This window comes from Lipotes vexillifer, unplaced genomic scaffold, assembly GCF_000442215.2.
Source record: "Lipotes vexillifer unplaced genomic scaffold, Lipotes_vexillifer_v1.1 scaffold1063, whole genome shotgun sequence".
Classification (NCBI taxonomy): Eukaryota; Metazoa; Chordata; class Mammalia; order Artiodactyla; family Lipotidae; genus Lipotes; species Lipotes vexillifer.
Window position 1 is genome coordinate 3,164,751 of NW_006799734.1, and position 19,148 is coordinate 3,183,898.

General features: G+C 50.1%; 1 protein-coding gene across 1 annotated transcript in view; it reads right to left on the reverse strand.

Moving 5' to 3' along the window:
- Window positions 1-913: 913 nt before the first annotated feature.
- The window catches only part of EXOC3 (exocyst complex component 3), a 21,854-nt gene continuing 3,619 nt past the window's right edge, over window positions 914-19,148 (reverse strand). The window contains exons 3-11 of the mRNA XM_007471917.1: window positions 11,753-12,434; window positions 9,885-10,002; window positions 9,159-9,284; window positions 7,783-7,883; window positions 5,335-5,445; window positions 5,099-5,249; window positions 3,853-3,975; window positions 1,574-1,863; window positions 914-1,085 (exon numbers count right to left, since the gene is read on the reverse strand). Coding sequence (XP_007471979.1) covers window positions 914-1,085; window positions 1,574-1,863; window positions 3,853-3,975; window positions 5,099-5,249; window positions 5,335-5,445; window positions 7,783-7,883; window positions 9,159-9,284; window positions 9,885-10,002; window positions 11,753-12,434 — 1,874 coding nt within the window. The remainder of the gene's footprint in view (window positions 1,086-1,573; window positions 1,864-3,852; window positions 3,976-5,098; window positions 5,250-5,334; window positions 5,446-7,782; window positions 7,884-9,158; window positions 9,285-9,884; window positions 10,003-11,752; window positions 12,435-19,148) is intronic.

Here is a 19,148-nt window from a genome sequence, read left to right on the forward strand (position 1 = left end):
AGTCACCCCGGGTATTTATTCCAGAAGTAACTCAGAGTGAAAATGCTCTCAGCCAGTGGAAAAATAAATGTAATCTTCATTATCGTAAGGGACAATGACTAACGATTGTTAACAGTCGACTTTATTAATTCAAAAACTGTGTACTGAGCCCCGCTACCTACTAGACACTAAGTCTCGTCACACAGGGAACTGATTAACGTGTGTATTAACAGACAGCACAGTGGCAAGAAGCCTCGAGGAAGATCACGTCTCTTCTGAGCAACACTTGTAAGAACACCCTCATGTCTCCACTTAGGTTTCGATTCTTCCAAGAAAAAAGTCCCACCTATGAATTTTTCACCCCTCGTGAGGAGAAAATAAGAGTACAGCATCCACTCTTCCATCCTGAAAGCCTGTGAGGAAGGAACTGGGACCCTCAGAGCAGCCCAGCACTGCACACGCCACGTCCTGCACGGGAGGAGGAACGGGGTGAACACTGGAGCCATCCCCGTGGTTCCCTCGGAGCTCGGCTGCCGAGAAACCTGTCCAGTGGGGCGGCGGCGAGGGTAGGGACCACACGGGGCTCACCATTTACTCAGGGTGTGACTCTGCAATTCACTTGGTGGAAAAGTAAGATGGATTTGCAGGCGGTGGGGATTCACGCGCCACACCCACCCGGTGGCATGTGTGACCCCATGCGAGGGGGGAGGAGGGAGGGAGGGAGGGAGGGAGCAGTGCGCCCACCCCCCAGCGGGCTGGCTCATCACCAGGAAGAGACCCTCACAGCGGGAAGCCCTCACGTCCCATCAGAAGTCCAGACTCTACCGAGCAGCAGTTTCACAAGTGTGTACACAGCACAGAGGCGAGGGGGAGCTCTCCTGAGACAAGGCCGCCCCCAGACACGCAGCTGACACCTGGTGGGGGGCCCCGCTGGCTACTTGAGGAGCTTGGCCACGTTCAGGCTAGGAACCGCGATATCCTTGAAGATGGGCACGTAGTCTGGACTCGCCTGGGCTGGGCCCTGCTCCAGCGTCTCGATGATGGTCTGCTTCATGTCCCGGCTGGCATCCCCCCGCACGGCCAGCAGCGCGCCAATGTGCTCGTCCCTGGGGGTGGGGAGGGGGCGTCAGGGTGCAGCCACGGCCACTCAGCCTCCAAAGCCGACTCAAGCCCCCCCAACCCACCCGACCGGGCGGCAGGGTTCCTGGAGGTTCACAAAGGCTGGCGGGAAGCCAGCGCCAGGGAGCCGCTCCCCTCCCTTCCTTCCCCCACACGCAGGAGGGGCCCGGCTCCGTTCCCTGGTTCCACCTCCACAAGGCAGAGGATCAGCCTCCAGAAACCAGTCTGCTCGGCCACCTTCCCATCGGCGCCCCGAGCACCAGGCGTGGCCTGGTGACGCCCGGGAACCGTGACCCGCGGTGGGGCTGGCGGGCACCACCGTCATCTCTGAAACCCATTCTGCCCGCATCGCCGTCCGCACGGCATCTGGGGTCCTCGCAGGAGCCCGGACCTGCCACACTCACCCGGGAGGCTCCCACCTAATGCCCGGGACCCTCCCTCTGCCCAGCGGCCTCAGGAGTGACCCTGCCGCTACCTGATGTCTGGGTATTTGCTGACCAGAGTAGAGACCTCCAGGTAGAGCAGAGAAGGGTCCGTGAGCTTAATGACTTCGGCAACGGCGACGATGGTGTCACAGTGCCCGTCCATCTCCTCACCAAACCCGGCAGCCAGCTTGTGGAAGAGGAAGCGGAGCTGCTCGGCCTCCCGCCCCAAGCGTGCGGCGCCCTCCTTGCGCTCCTCGGCGTTCCGGAACGAGATGCGCTTCTGCAGGACGGCCCGCAGGTACTCCTGCACCACGCGCCGGTGCGCCTCGGCGATCATCCGCTACGGGGCACATGGAGAACGGGGTCAGCTGGCAGGCGGCCCCAAGGCGAGTCCAGGCCCACGGTGCACGGGCCGGCGCGCTCCTTCCCGTTTCCCATCGATACAAATTTTAGAGTCAACAATGTAAGCACACCTGAGTCTATTACAGATTCTATCTTAGAAAAATTGAAGCAGGTTCACCGTGTTTCATGCCTGGGACGCGGGCAGACGCACCGGCCGCACGGCAGCAGCCAGAAGTCGGTACTGCCTGGATACCTCGGATGCTCACGTCCATTCTAGAAAGCCCACAGAATAAAGTATGCCGCGGGGACGCCTGCCTGCAGCCCCGCCAGACACGTCGTTCTGGGAGCGGACCCGCTGCAGAGCAGCTTCCCGTCAGGGGCGAAGGGGCAGGTGCCAGGGCGGCACCTGCTTTACTGAGACCCGTCTGGTGGGTCACGGGCCCCCCCTGGGGGATCCGGGTCTATTTTCCTCGCCGTGCCCATCCTGCACGCGTCTCTCAGCTTCTCAGCCCGGGAGGGCGGGGTGTGGGTTCAGTGGGAGGGCTGGGGACCGTGGGCCAGGCCCCGCTCTGCCCCTCACAGGCTGAAGGGCTCCACACACGTCACACGTCGTGCACAGAGGCCAGTCAACGACCAGTGTCTGGAGATGGTGTGACGAGCTTCTGGGAAAGGAGGAGCCCCAAGTCCACACGTTTGGGGAAGTTTTGGAGAAGGCCGTGGTTTTCTCCGGAGCCCACCCACAGGTAGAGGGACACCTGGCCGCCACCCACAAACACGCGAGCACGACTCTGCTGACACAAGGCGCAGCCTCAGAGTCCCAAGAACAGACATCAGAAGCTCTGTGTACCAGGGAGGCCGGGCAGTGAGGGGGACCCCAAGGGCCCCAAACAAGACAAAGCGAGATGACACCCGGCAGCTGCAGGGACACAGGCGGAGGCCAGGCTCTTGGCAGAGCAAGTGAGACCGTGGGCTCCCGGCCGCTCCAGGAGGCGAGCCATCTGGACCAGGAGTGGCTGAGACACAAGCCCCAAGGACTTCACACACCCGCTGTTAGATCAAAGGACAGATGCTGAGAAACATAAAAGGTGGCACCAAAAACTGTACAAAAAACAAGAAATTCAAAATTGAACAGAGCTGGTCCCACCGACCTCTAACCACCAGAGGCTCCTGACAGCTGTGAAGCGACCAACCAGGTGGATTTAAAACACCTGGGTCTCCCTGCAAGCATCACTTTTAATGGCAGGGTTAGGAGAATTTAAACTTACGAATGAGACAAAGATGCCCCCCGTGCTGCGGGGTCCCAGCCAGGGCAGCGAGACAGAGAGAAGACACGAAGGTACAAGAACCAGAAATGAAATGACACAGTGACGCTGCTCACAAATGAGACAAGTGTCTACAGGGATGCCCAGAGGACCTGGAGACACGTCCTCAAGTGTCTGCACCCAAGCTCTGTGGGTCAAACCACTGACGCTTCCATAAACCACAAACAGGATTTTAAAGCAACAGCAGCAGAAACCACCCAAGGCCCTGAGAATTCCCCGCGGAAGCTGCCTGAGCCCCAGATGGGAACAGGGGCATTTCACGGGGCCTGGAGGGGACCCCGACGGCCGGGGACCCTGGAGTCTCCCGTGGGCCCTGTGCTGAGAGCCGCCCGCTGGCCCCCGAGCGTGGACGTGAAGGGGGAACTGCAGTTCCTGCCCAGCCTCTCATCAGAGCCATGGCCACAGCCCCACCCGCCCTTTGAGGGGTCCCTGCTGAGGAAGTCCCCACTACCCATGGGGTTCTGGGTCTGCGGCCGTGTCAGCGTGGTCTTGGACAGCAAGGTGCATGCCCCATCACCTCCACCTCTGCCACCTTCAGACAGCAACGTCTCCGACCTGCTTGGGTTCACGAAACCACCCGTGAACTTCCGCCCAAGAACTGATGACACCAAATTCTACACAAGATGCCAGGGGACTCAGGCCACACGTGTGCCCCACACTCTTACCTTTCTATATGGCTTTTTAATTTTGGCAAAATCATTAAAGTAGTCTTCCACGGTGACACAGATGATGTCTACAGCGTTTGATCCTAACAGCCACTTCTTTGTCATCAGCTCATTGAGATGTTGCTGAAAGCACAGACCACAGAAAACACCCTCATGACGGCCTGTCATCGGGAGAGAGGCACTTGGAGCCACCTTCCTACGCCCGCCTGATGTTCTGATCACAACAGCGATGCTCATGCAGAAACTCTGCAAATATGTACTTTAACTGTAAAGACTTATATGAGATGCAAGGGAGCTATCTGTGCGTACGCATCTTACCTTAATTGACTATATACCTACTTATTGTGTGGATGCTCTGTAATTTGTGCACCCAATTCTGATGAACATTTAAACTGTCTCATTTTGCAATTATAAAGAATGCTGCAGTGAACGTGTATATTTTTGCAGGTGAAATTCCTGAAACTAAAAGTTATTAGTCAGACAGTATGCAAACTACAACCTTGACGACTGTCGCCCTCCAAAACTCGTGCCAACTGCCCTCCCGTAACTGTACCGATTCACGGTTCTACACGGAATACAGGAGTCTCATGCCCTCGACATCACGTGGTAGCAATGTTCTTAATCCTTACCGTCCTGGTAAGCAACAAAAATATTCAGTTTTAATTTGCTTGTCTTTGAAGAGCAGTTAGGACTGGGCACTCTGTTTCCTCCTTAGGACACATGACTCCTTGTTCTGTGAAACAGTTATTCATGTCCTTTGTCTATTTCTCTACTATGTTGTCTTTTTAAGTACACTTTGTTTTCTAAACCATTTCTGAGAAAATTACAGATGTCATGAAATGATACCACCCGTCACCCCGGGAGCTCCTTCCCTGCAGGACCCAAGATGATCATGATTCTATTTTTTAAATACATTCTGGTTTCTGCCAATTCTATATGATGCTGAGCCATTTTCATACCTTCTGAAATAAACTTACTTGCTCAACACACACCACGCCTTGCATGTGATCTGAATGCACTTTGTTTATGGCTGTGCTCTGTGCCTTTGCTCAAACCCGAGCCCGGCTGTGTGATGGGCGTGCAGCCCAGCTTGTGCCCTCAAGCAACAATCTGCTAATGGCCATAACCAGTCTCCTCTCCAATACCAGCTTCTACCCTGTAACCTGTTGAGTGCTCTGGTCTCTAACACTTCCTGGAAGGGTCTCTCCTTGACGCCACACCAGGGGACCTGGCCCGCGGCGCCCACCTCCAGGTCCAGGAAGACTTCCTCCAGCAGGCTGCTGCAGCCCTCCTCAGCGATGGCGTCCAGAAGCCCATCCATGCTCGGCTGGCTCAGAGACAAGCCTTCCTCCGCGTCATGCTGCAAATACTTTCTTTTTAAACTGACTATGGATTCTCTGCGAGGAGACAGAGGAGGAGACAGAGGGCCCCGGTGAGGCAGCTGAGCACCCCCGCCCCGCGGCCGCAGGGCCCCCCGCTCACCTGAGGGTCTGGCAGTTGTTGATGAGCGCGATCATGTACTGCACGTAGCAGTGCGGGTGCTGCCGCTTCCGCAGGTGCTCCTCCTTGTACAGCTGCGCTTCCTCCTTGTACCTGGGGGACACACGGCCGCGTCAGAGCAGCCTCGCAGCACGGCGCCAACGCGCAGCCTAACAATCACATTCTGCATCGCTAGCATCTGGCCAGACGAGTCTTCAAAAATAAAGGATTCTGCGGGGGGGATGACCTACGCTAATAGAAGTTGATCATCTAAAACAGATTACTAAAAATTAATTTCGTTATCAGGCTTTGAAATATGGCTCAGTGTTCTGATTTTACAAATATTCTGAAACATCTGTAATTGGGAGAGTATTATTTCGTCTGACATATGATTCACCTAGAAACTCATACAATAGTGTTTGGAACGCAATCAAATGTCAGATGAAATGCCCTTTTCTGAGACTTTCCCCGAAAAAATCCAACTAAAAATAAATGAGACTCTTTAAGATGTCAAGAGAACAACTGAGATGGCTACATACCTCATTTTTTAATTTACCATGGAGACTGTCAAACATATATGGGAGTACAAGAAAAGCACAACACACCGCATGAATCTGTATGCGTTTTCAATAGATGTTAACGAAGGAGCAAACTGAAAACTGGCAATTAAAGGGAAGTAATCAAGCATTTATTCCACCCTCTGTCCAAAGCATGATTCAGGCAACCACACAGCTGAGGCTGCTGAGGAAAACATCTACTTTACAGAACACCAAGGCATGACTAACTCAGGCCATGACCCATGGGTGGACAGCTGACGGGGATCCTAAGCAGAGGCCCGGCTGTCGGCGCCCGAGCCACAGGAGCAGGCTATGGGCAAGCAGTAAGGAAACACGGAGGAGCCCCACGGCCTTCAGAGCCAACCTGTGGTTCGTGGGCAGACGGCAGCTTGAGGCCAGGCTGGAGGACACTGGACAGGAGGGTCTGTGCATCTCCACAAGCCAGTGGCTCAGAGCGGGAGGGGCTGCCCTCCGGCACCACAGAGTGCAGGCCTTCTGCCAACCCGGTCTGAACACACAGCTATAAACAGGTGGGTCTGAGACCAGTGGGAAAACCCAAACACAAACCTGGTATCAGGCAGCCCCACGGAACGCTCCTGACAGATTCGGTGGGTTGACGGCACTGCAGTTAGGGTAGGGAATGCAGGGGATGAAATGCCGCAACGTCTGGGATTTGCTGTAAAGCACAGCTGACCCCTGAACAACGTGGGTTTGAAGTGTGCAGGTTCACTTACACGTGAATTTTTTCAGCCAACACGCACTGCAGCACTACACGAGCCGAGGCTGGCTGACCTGTGGATGCGCGACCACGGCAGGAGCGCCGACTGCAAGCTTACATGTGGATTTTCAGCCGCACCAGGGGGTTGTCCCCTCCAACCCCCATGTTGTTCAAGGGTCAAGTGTACTTGGGGTGGAGAGCCAGATGAGGCAAGGGGTGGCTTTAAAGGGCAGCTTTTGAACCTGGATGGTGGGCTAAACAGGTTTTTAGGCCGTTCTTTCTACTTCCGTATACATTTGAAAATCTTCTTTGTGTACAACTTGGTGGGGGGTCATCCCTGTGGAGGGCACCCCGGGAAATGGGACAACAGGAAGGCTGACTGAAGGAGGTCCCCAGCTCCAAGCCTGCAGCAGCACCAGCCCACTGCTGAGAACCCCACACCATCACACCCAGGACCCCGGGGGAATGCAACCCATTCAAAAGGCAGATAACAAGAAAGGGCTTGAGTTCTGACTAACGGAAAAAGGTGACTACAGTGAATCCAGGCTTGAATTCTTTTTTAATACTAGCCAGATTAGGATCAACATAGTTTTCCTCTCCATTAAAAAAAAAAAAAAAAAACCTAATAAATTAGCACACTGGCAAGAATACATACCTACTTAAAAAAGAATTCATTTGCTGAAGACACAAAACGAGTACCTTTGTTTTCAAATCTTCACTTATCTGAGCAGCGACTTGAAGGTTCTGTTCAAACATCTAAAAATCGGAGAACTTATGAATTCTGATATAAACTCACGAGCGTGCAGATTTCCCATTATATAAACCCCCCACCTGTTAACTGGTAGTCAGGACAGTCCAAATTCAGAGGAAAAATGAAGCCAGGTGAAAATAACAAAGTTACTTAAACAAACACACAAAACTTTCTTACCAGGTAAAAAAAAAACCCAGGGAATCATTTCCTAATTACTTGCAAACAGGCTGGTCTCCACAAGAGGGACACGTATGTTCTCACGGGGAGACAGGGAAACGAGGGGTCCGGGGAGGAAGGGTGTGGCTGGGGTCGCACGGGTCCCAGGGGCTGGGCTGTGGTTTGCGATGTGGGTTTCTTAAGAAGCGCTAGGAGGGCACACGCTGGAGCTGAACCTAATAAATTAGCACACTGGCAAGAATACATACCTACTTAAAAAAGAATTCATTTGCTGAAGACACAAAACGAGTACCTTTGTTTTCAAATCTTCACTTATCTGAGCAGCGACTTGAAGGTTCTGTTCAAACATCTAAAAATCGGAGAACTTATGAATTCTGATATAAACTCACGAGCGTGCAGATTTCCCATTATATAAACCCCCCACCTGTTAACTGGTAGTCAGGACAGTCCAAATTCAGAGGAAAAATGAAGCCAGGTGAAAATAACAAAGTTACTTAAACAAACACACAAAACTTTCTTACCAGGTAAAAAAAAAACCCAGGGAATCATTTCCTAATTACTTGCAAACAGGCTGGTCTCCACAAGAGGGACACGTATGTTCTCACGGGGAGACAGGGAAACGAGGGGTCCGGGGAGGAAGGGTGTGGCTGGGGTCGCACGGGTCCCAGGGGCTGGGCTGTGGTTTGCGATGTGGGTTTCTTAAGAAGCGCTAGGAGGGCACACGCTGGAGCTGGGGGGCCGGACGTGGGAAGGTGGAGAAGCGCCAGAAGGCAGAGCTCACCCCACGTGGTCACCGGACGTCAGCTTCCAAAATAAAGTAAAGGGTGAAGCCCAATATGTCATGGACTAGTGGGATCACCCAGGGCCTGGCTAAAGCCCAAGCTCCGTGTCAGCAGGAGAACCCTCTAAAGCGGCTCGGCCCTCCTACCATCAGCAGTGTTTCTCAAAGGAAGGGGACTGAACAGGCCAGACAAAGAGAGCAGACGACCTGTAAGAATGCACGATGACACTAAAACCCTAAAAGACTCCTCCCAAAGTACGTCAGATTAGACTCGATTGTGTAGCATTTACGAAGACAAACCTTGGCCATTACATCAGGAAATAAGCAAATTCAAATTTGAGCATCAGACACACATAACATATAATTAGCGTCTGGTTTGAGATCAAAAACCATTAGGAGGGCTTCCCTGGTGGCACAGTGGTTGAGAGTCCACCTGCCAATGCAGGGGACATGGGTTCGAGCCCTGGTCCGGGAAGATCCCACGTGCTGCGGAGCAACTGGGCCCATGAGCCACAACTACTGAGCCTGCGCGTCTGGAGCCTGTGCTCCGCAACAAGAGAGGCCGCGACAGTGAGAGGCCCGCGCACCGCGATGAAGAGTGGCCCCCGCTCGCTGCAGCTAGAGAGAGCACTCGCACAGAAACGAAGACCCAACACAGCCAAAGATAAATGAAAAAAAGAAAAGAAAAAAAAACATTAGGAGAACAAAAAACACTAGGTTTTGCAGCCGTGGGCAAAACTACTTGGCAAGTCTGACCCTTGGTTCCGCAGCTCCAGAGAGAAGCAGGTTCTCTCCGCCGGCAGCACGCAACTACGTGCATCTGTGAAGCCCGAGGCCCGGTACCTGGAAGACGATGGCGGGCAGTGTCGTCTGGTAGTAGCCGTCCTGGTCGGCCTCGGGTTCAGTCTCTTTCACCCAGTCCTTCTTGTCTGTTTCTAGGGCTTTCCGCAGCCAGGCAATGATGTTTGACTAAGCAAGAGGAAAGAACAGAACCAGGCTTGGAGTCAACAGGCCGCTTGCTCTTCAGTGGAGCAGCTGCAGAAGCAAACACCGCCCCCTGGGGATCCCAAGCCCCACACAAGGGGACAAGCCACCTCCACGCGCGGGACCCCGCCAGCCTCCCTCAGCTTAACCTTCTGGACGACGGTCATGCTGGAGGACAGGCCAGGTCAGTCAGGACAGGGAAGCACGAGACCTACGTGCCTCTGGCAGGCCATTCACGGAGACCAGACCCCACGGCCGCTACCCCAGCCGCCCGTGCGTCGCAGCACGGCCTCGGCGCCTCCGTCAGAGGCTGCCTGGTGTCAGGCTCCCCGCATCCCAGGAGCAGACCTGACCACCTCATCGCACCCTCGGACCTCCGAGGGCACTGGGCGGTACCCCCCGCCGCCTGCCGCCCTCCCACTCCCAGGCTCAGCGCCGTGAGGCGGGCAGGCGCCACGGCACATCCAGGACGCCTCCAGACCCGACTTCTCAGAAAGAGCCGCGCGTCCTCTGGAAGCCCGACGGCCAGATGGGTCCTCGCTGCAGCCCGACTCGGCACATGTGGGCCCACATCCCTCCACTCACTGTCAGAGTCGACATGTAGGTGTCGAGCAGCTCGGCGACCACGTCTGGAGAAAGCAGGGGCTCCAGGACCCCGACGTCCACGTCCGGGGCCAGCTCTGCGTTCCCCATCATCTCTGCACTGCGGGCACAGCCGGGAAGGGGAAACAGGAAGCCCTCAGGTGGGTGGCGCAGTTCCCCGTCCCAGGGGCCTGCAGGGCAAGGTTTGCTGGCTCCACCCACGGTGCCCCGAGGAAGACCAGGGGCTGGCAGGTAGGAGGTCCCATGAGTTGGAGAACAACAGACAAGCACTGAATTGAGAAACGTAGGGCACAGGCGCTAACACCGCCGGTCCAGCAGGACAAGGACCAGAGAGGAGAACACCTGACGCCCGCAACCAAACGCGAGTCAGCAAGTGAAGTGTCAGCACTTCCAGCCTATGGGGCTGAACAAGGGAGGGATGTGAACCAAGCTTCAGAAAACAGTTTTCATAGAAAGCAGATAAAAGCCAGGCACGCGGCTGGGTTCCTAAACGTCCAAGGCTGACTGCTCGGATGACTCCCTAAGTATGGATTCAGAATGACAATCCTGAGTATTAACAGCTTGTCCACCGCTCCTAAGACATCCAAGGTCTTCCTGAGTGAAAAAGCACTTCATGAGATTCTGCAAATGTTAAGAGACCATCTACAACTTAGATTATTTCTGCCCCGAGAACCTTAACTCCGCATGAAAATGTTTCTAGTGTGAAAGCGGTCCAACTTTTCCCATAAGAAACTGCAATACGAAAGGATGTGGTGACCAACAAGAAGCTGTCAAGAACTGCCAAGGACAGAGAAATGCTTACAACGTGGCGAGTGAAAAACAAAATCAAGGCCTAGAACCATGCAGGTCACACAAATGCGCACCCCGAGGTCTGGTGGCCGGAGCACGGTGAGGGCCCCGACCCCAGTTCAAGTCGCGCCCCCCACCCGAGGCCGTGTGACCCTGGGCGTGTTCCTCCCTGTGCCTCAAAACGAAGATGATGGTGAGAGGTCTTCCTCGAGGGTGGCCTGACGACAGGATCACGTGACGGCAATGGAGGGCGGCACACAGGAGGCGCCGAGGCCCAGGCCCAGCACGGGAAAGCAGAGACAGCACCAGCCACAATGAATACGATGTTTTCTTTCTCTTTATATGTTTCCGTGTTGAAATGTACATATTCTCTACCACAAGCAGCTACCAAAAAACAAACAAACACAGACCCAAAAAATCCCAAAACCTTACTGCTAAAACGAGAGGTTTAATTAATTTCTACACACTAGCAACAAGACAGGCTAGAATAAAACGTGCTTTCCTCTCGCTAGCTAATCCTAGAAGAATTTCAGAATACCCCACCACACTGGCTTGTTTTTCAAACCCTACCTCAAAGTAATGCCTGCACAAAGTGGCTCACACCCCTTTTAGGCTGAAGTGCCAAAGGGTAGCTGATTTTCCTCTCATGCTGGTGAGAAGAAACCAGACTCGGGTGGTCAGAAGCCAGCAGGAGCAAGCTGGTGTCTCCTCAGCAGCACGTCACTCTGTGCAGGTCTCAGGGCCTCCTGGGTCCACGTGTCCTCACCTGTCCAACAGGTGACACCACCTGCTCTCAGTGTCACCGTGAGAAGGCGGGTCAGGAGTGCAGGAAACGCAATGCCGAACTGCTCACTACGGACTGACCGGCCAGGGGATGGGCACCACCCAAATGCAAGAGCGTCCACACGACCAGGGGCCGGGCCCGACCTCGGGTCACAGATGGACCAAAAAGGGACGCGTCAGCCAGAAGGCAACGCCCTGAGCAAGAGGACTCGGCAGCCGTTTAGAAACGGTCAGTATGCTTCGCGCCCAGGAAATGCCAGGTACACAGGTGGAGTTACCTGGTGTAAGTGTTTAAGACCCAGGTCAGCAGGCTCACGATCTCATTTGCTTCCAGGTCCTCTGCTGCGAGCTCCTGCATCCGCGTGCTTAGAGCCTGGTGGTACACGTTCAGGAGGCTCCTGAAAATCTGGTAGCGAGGAGGAAAGCACTGCACCATCAGGCTCCGGGCGACGAGGAGGTCGTCCAGGACACACTTCCTTATGATCTCCAGGTGGCGCACGAGCCACATCCTGTCAGACTCCCTGGTGTCCGCCTGCGTGCCCTCAATCCTCGTGGTCACGGTTCTGTCCAGGACGGCGAACATCTTCTCTTTCCAGTTCTTGGGCCTTCCGGGAGGAACAAAGCCAGTTTGCTTCTTTCGGTCAAGTATGCGCCTGTCAATTTTTTCTTCCCTTTCGATGATCCTGACAACTGAGACCAGCAAGGTGGGGTCACGGCGCACGGTGACCAGAGACCTCTGCAGCACCATCCACAGCTGCTTGGCCAGCTCGTCGGACAGCGCCTGTGTGCTCCCAAAGTAGCTGTGGATGAGGGTCATGTCACGTGTGTTCCCGCTGTCCATGCGGTACTGCTCGTACATCAGCCCGTCCCGGGAACACTCCAGGTCCATCAGCTTCCGGTGGGCCTGCAGCAGTGCCCCTTGCTCTATGAGGTCCTGGGTCTCCCTCACGATCTCGGGCACTGGGGGGAAAGGCACAAGATGGCACCGTGAAAAACCACACAAAGGGCCATACGGGACTCTGGGCAGATGGGGACAAGGGTGACCAGCAATCTGTCTCCCACTTGGACAACTGCTGCACTGACAGACTCCATCTGAGTACCTATTTTGGAACTCTGGAGTCTACTGAAGGCATACAACTTCCAGGGAAAGGTGTGAAAGTAAAGTGTGGTTAATACTGGTGCATTTCAGCTCTCAGCACCAGTAGAAAAGTAGAAACTGACTGAAAATGACCAGGAGAGGCGCAGGCTCAGAAAGACCTGAGAAGACCTCGAGTTTACATCTCAGCCTGACCCTCTGCACAGACACAGCCTACGACAATCAAAACAACGAAAACAATAAACAGAATCAGCACACCTTGGCAAAGAGGAAAACCTGGTTTCCAGAGTCACGTTATTAGATTCGAATGTTCAACGTTCAACAACAACATCACAAGGCATACGAAGGTGCAGGAGAGAACGGAGATTCAAGGAAAAAATAAACCAACAGAAATCATCCCCGAGAAGGACCAGATGGGGGACTAGACAGAGCCTCTGAAGCAAACCCTTCAACACGCTCCAAGAACTAAAAGAAAACGCGCAGGAAAGTATGATAACTGGGTGGAAAATTTACTTCAGATTTTCAAAGCAGACTTGATCAAGCAGAAGAAAGAAACAGCAAACTTGAAGACAGGACAAAGGAAATTATCAAGCATGAGGATAAAAGGAAAAACAACTAGAGAAGAGAGAACAGAGCCTAAGGGGTCTGTGGGGCGCACACTGTGGGAGTCCCAGAGAAGGAAGGAAAGAAAGAAAGACGGGCAGAGCAACTACGGGCGCGCCGCGCTTTACCGCGCTGCGCTTTACCGCGCCTCACAGACACCGCATGTTTTACAAACCGAAGGTCTGTGGCAACCCAGCATCAAGCAAGTCAATCAGCACCATTTTTCCAACATCGTTTGCTCACTTCGTGTCTCTGTGTCACATTCTAGTTATTCTTTCAATATTTCAAACTTTTCACTATGATTTTAAGTGTTATGGTGATCCGTGATCAGTGATCTTTGATGTTACTATTGTAATTGTTTTGGGGCACCAAGAATCGTGCTCATATAAGATGGCAAACATAATTGATAAATGCGGTGTGTGTCTTCACTGCTCCCCGTGCTCTCTCTCTCTCTCCTCAGGCCTCCCTATTCCGAGACACAAGAATACTGAAATTAGGCCAACTAATAACCCTACAGTGGCTTCTAAGTGGCTTCAAGTGAAAGGAAGAGTCGCACATCTCTCACTTTAAATCAAAAGCTAGAAATGATTAAGCTGAGTGAGGAAGGCCTGTCGAAAGCCGAGATAAGCTGAAAGCTGGGCCTCTTGTGCCAAACAGTCAGCCAAGCTCTGAAGGCAAAGAAAGTTCTGGAAGGAAATTAAAATGGCCACTTCAGTGAACACACGAATGGCGGGAAAGCAATACAGCCTTACTGCTGATATGGAAAGTCTGAGTGGTCTGGAGAGAAGGTCAAACCAGCCACAACATTCCCTTAATCAAAGCCCAATCCAGAGCAAGTTCCTAACTCCCTTCATTTCTATGAAGGCTGAGACAGGTGAGGAAACTACAGATCAAAAGTCAGAAGCCAGCAGAGTCTGGTTCACGAGGTTGAAGGAAAGAAGCCGCCTCTATAACACAGAAGCCCAAGGTGAAGCTGCAAGTGCCGGTGTAGGAGCTGCAGCAAGTTCTCCAGAAGATCTAGCTGAGATAACTCATGAAGGTGGCTGCACGAAACAACAGGTTTTCAATGCAGACAAAACAGCCTTCTACTGAAAGAAGGTGCCATCTAGGACTTTCATAGCTAGAGAGAAGTCAGCGCCTGGCTTCAAAGCTTCAGAGGACAGGCTGACTCTCCTGTCAGGGGCTAATGCAGGTGGTGACCCTAAGGTGAAACCAATCTTCATTTATCATTCCAAAAATCCTGGGGCCCTTAAGAATTATATTAAATCTATTCCACCTGTGCTCTATAAATGGAACAGCAAAGGCTGGATGACAGCACATCCCTTTACAACATCATTTGCTGAATATTTTAAGCCCACTGTTGAGACCTACTGCTCAGAAAAAAAAGATTTCTTTCAAAACATTACTGCTCATTGATAATGCACGTGGCCATTCAAGAGCTCTGACAGAGATGTGCGACAACATCCTTGTCGTTTTCACGTCTGCTAACACAACGTCTATTCTGCAGCCCACGGACACAGAAATAACATCGACTTGCAAACCTTATTATTTAAGACATACATTTCGAAAGGCTACAGCTGCCATAGACAGTGACTCCTCTCACGGATCAGGGCAGAGTCAACTGAAAACCTTCTGGGAAGGATTCACCGTTCTGGATGCCATCAAGAACACTCGTGATTCGTGAGAAGAGGTCCAAATACCAACATTAAGAGGAGTCTGGAAGAAGCTGATTCCGACCCTCGTGGACGACTCTGAGGGCTTCACGACTTCAGCGGAGGAAGTAATGGCAGATGTGGTGGAAACAGCCGGAGAACCAGAATTAGACGTGGAGCCTGAAGATGGGACTGAACTGCTGTGATCTCACGACAGAACTTTAACACATGCAGAGTTGCTTCTTATGGATGAACAAAGAAAGTTCTTAAGACAGAAACTACTCCTGAAGTTTAAAGATGCTATGAAAACTGTTGAAATAACAAAGGATTTAGAATATTACATAAACTCAGCTGACAAAGCAGCAGAGGGTTTAAGAGGACTGACTCCCATTTTAGAAGAAGCCCTCCTGTGGTAAAATGCTATCAAACAACATGGCTGCTCCAGAGAAAGCACTCCTGAAAGCAAGAGTCGGTCAACACAGCCAACGCCACTGCTGTCTCCTTCAAGAAACGGCCGCAGCCACTCCAGGCTTCAGCAACCACTGCCCTGATCAGTCAGCAGCCATCAACATTAAGGCAAGACCCTCCACCAGCAGAAAGATTATCACTCACTGAAGGTCTGGATGACAGTTAGCATTTTTCAGCAATAAAGTATTTTTTATTTTAGGTATGTACATTGTTTTTTTTAGACATACTGGCATTGCACACTTAATAAACTACAACACAATGTAAACATAACTTATATTCAGTGGGAAACCAAAAAATTCGCGTGACTCGCTTTGCTGAGATAATTTGCTTAACTGAGGTAGTCTAAAAACGAACCTGCGTTATCTCCAAGGTGTGCCTGTATTTTAAATAATGGTCAAAAACTTAGCAATTTTGATGAAAGACATAAATATAAACATTCAAGAACTCAACAAACTCCAAACAGAAGAAACTCAGAGACCCAACACCAAGACACATTATAATCAAACCACAGAAAGCCAAACACAGACAGAGAAATCTTGAAAGCTGCAAGGGACAAGCAGCTGACCACATACAAGGGATCCTCAATGGAGTATCAGCAGATTTCTCTTCAGAGACTCTGAAGGACAAAGAGCAGCCTGCTGGTAATATTCAAAGTGCTAAAAGGAAAAAAACCTGTAACTCAAGAATCCCATATCTGGTAAAACTGTCCCCCAAAAGTGAAGGAGAAATTAAGACATTCCCAAACAATAGCGGAAGGAGTTTGTGACCACTGGACCCACGCTGTGAGAAACGCTAAAGAAGTCCTGCAGGTGAAGTGACTCCAGACAGCAGCTTGAAGCTGTGGGAAGAAATGAAGGTCTCAGTAAAGGTAAACACATGGCAGCTGTAAAGCCAGTATTATTGGAACTTTGCTTTGTAACTCTTTTTGTTTTACATAATTCAAGAGACTAATACATTTAGAGAGGGAAAAAAAATTAGTCCAAAGCTAGTACTAACAGAAAGCTAGAATTGCTGTAACTCTGGTTTATAATTCCACATTTTGCTTTCTACATAATTTGAAAGACTAACGCATTTGTTTTTAAATAGCAACTAATCTATGTTTTTGGATACACAATGTATAAAGGTGTAGTTTTGTGACATCAATAACTGAAAGGAGATGGGAAGTGTTATACAGGAGCAGAGTTTCTGTATATTATTGAAGTTACGCTGGTATAAATTCAAATTAGTGTTATAACTTTAGGATGTTAAATGTAATCCCCATGGGAACAAAAAACGATAATAGCTATAGAATATACCAAAAAAAAAAAAAAAAGGATTGAGAAAGGAATTAAAACACTTTACTACAAAAAAAATCAACAAAAGACTGTAATGCAGAAAATGGCAAAATAAGGGCATACAGAAAACAGTTGGGAAATGACAGAATTAAGGCCCTGCTTACCAGTAATTACTTCAAATGTAAGTGGATTAAACTCTCCAATCAAAAGACAGAGACTGGCAGAATGGATAAAAACACATGATCCAACTTTACGCGGCCTACAAAAGACTCACTTGAGATCCAAAGACACAAATAGACTGAAAGTGAAAGGATGGGAAAAGTTATTCCATGCAAACAGTAACCAAAAGAGAGCAGGGGTGGCCGTACTAACATCAGACAAAACAGACTCAAAGTCAAAAAAGGTTGTAAGAAACAAAGAAGGAATTTTATATTAATAAGACATTCAATCCAGTAAGAAGATACAATTATAAACATTTACACACCTAATGACCATCAAAATATACGAAACAAAAATTGACAGAACTGGAAAAACAGACCGTTCTACAATAATGGCTGGAGACTTCAACATGCCGCTCACAATAATGAACACAACCAGACACAAGATCAGTAGGGAAATGGGACTTGAACCTCACGACAAACTAACTAGATCTAACAGACGTATACAGAACACTTCACCCAACACAACAGCACACACAGTCAGTCCTCTTAAGTGCACATGGGACATTTTCTAGGGCAGACCATACCCTTAGGCATGAATTAAATTAAATCATTAGGCATGAATTCATTTAAACCATGAATTAAATCTCAATAGATTTGAAAAGATAAATATCATACAAAATATCTTCTCTGACTACAAATGGATAAAGTTAAATATCTGTAATTGACAAAAAATTCACAAATTTGTGGAAATTAAGCAGCACACTCTTCATCAATGGGCCAAAGAAGAAATTACAAGGGAAATTAGAAAATACTTAGAGACAAATGAAAATGAAAACACAACATACCGGAACTTACAGATGCAAAGCACAGCAGTGCTAAGGGCAAAGTACAGCTATAAACACTTCAGTTAAACAAGAACGATTTCAAATCAACAACCTGACTTTACAACCTAAGGAACTGGAGAAAGAATAAACTAAACCCTCAACTACAATGGAAAAGAATGTGAAAAAGAATATACATACATATATGTGTATAACTAAACCACTTTGCTGGATACCAGAAACTAACACAACATAAGTCAACTATACTAATTTTTTTAAAAAAAGTTCTTAGGGGAAAAAAAAAAAAAAAAGCTAAACCCAAAGCTACCAAAAGGAAGGAAATAATAAAGATTGGAGCAGGGATAAGCAGAGAACCGAAAAACAAAACAGAAAATCAACAAAACCAAAGGTAGTTCTTCGAGAAGATTAACAATTGACAAATCTTAGCTAGATGAACTAAGAAAAGACTCAAAAAGTAAAATCAGAAATTAAAGTGAGGGCATTACTACCAATTCCACAGAAATAAAAAGGATTATAAGAGTACTACGAACAACTGTACACCAGCAAACTGGATAACCCGGATGGAGTGCAGATTCCTAGAAACACAAAACCTAAACCACAAAGAAACAGAACATCTGAATAGACCTATCAACTAGTAAGGGACCTGGGGGAGGGGGCATGGGGAACTATTATTTAATGGCTGCAGATTCTTTTTTCTTTCAGTTTTATTGAGATAGAATTGACACAGCACTATATAATAAAGTTTCAATTTTGCAAGGTGAAAAGAGTTCTAGAGATGGATAGTGATGGTTTCACAAGGATATGAAAGCACTTCATACTACAGAACTTGCAATTAAAAATGGTCAAGACGGTAAACTTGATATTATGCATATTTTATAATTTTTAAAAGTGTGGAGAAAGAAACAAGCTGTGTGCACAACACTACTGAATTACAGGCAATGAGAAAAGTCTGAAGGGAGCCAAATAAGCACAACATCTTCCCAACAAAAACATACTCCTAACAAAAACCACATCCACATCACAGCCTCATTGTTCATCAAAGGAAGAAAATTACTTTCAACCTCTGTGGATGAAAAGGTAACTTTCTGGTCATTTGGCATTAGCTTACACGACTGGAAGAAAATGTCAGTCAACAGGAAATTATAAGAGGGAAATTAACTAAAAAGGCTGGCTGAATGTCATGAAGGAGAGTCTGGCAGGTAGACTGGACCAATTCCAGGTCGTCCACGGTCGCCAAGAGGAGCCGCTTCCAGAGCACCCACCACAGTCGGCAGTGCTGTGTCACTCGTGGGGGGACGGAGAAGGGCCCCGGGAAGCTGAGCGTGCGCAGAGGGGCGGGGTCAAGTACTCAATAATGCTGCCCTCCGACACGCTGCGGTTCTCACGTGGTGGGCTGGGGGGCGGAGGGGAAGAACTGCGCCAGGTCCCACTCCCGGGTGGAGCAGAGTTTGGAAGGAAGCGCAGAAAGAACTCGCTGAGACCAGACGCCAGGATAAAGGCAGGGAAGGGGTCGGACCATCCCAAGGCTTCGGGCTGGGATGATGACCCTGACAGCGGCGAGGGGACAAGGGGGCGAGG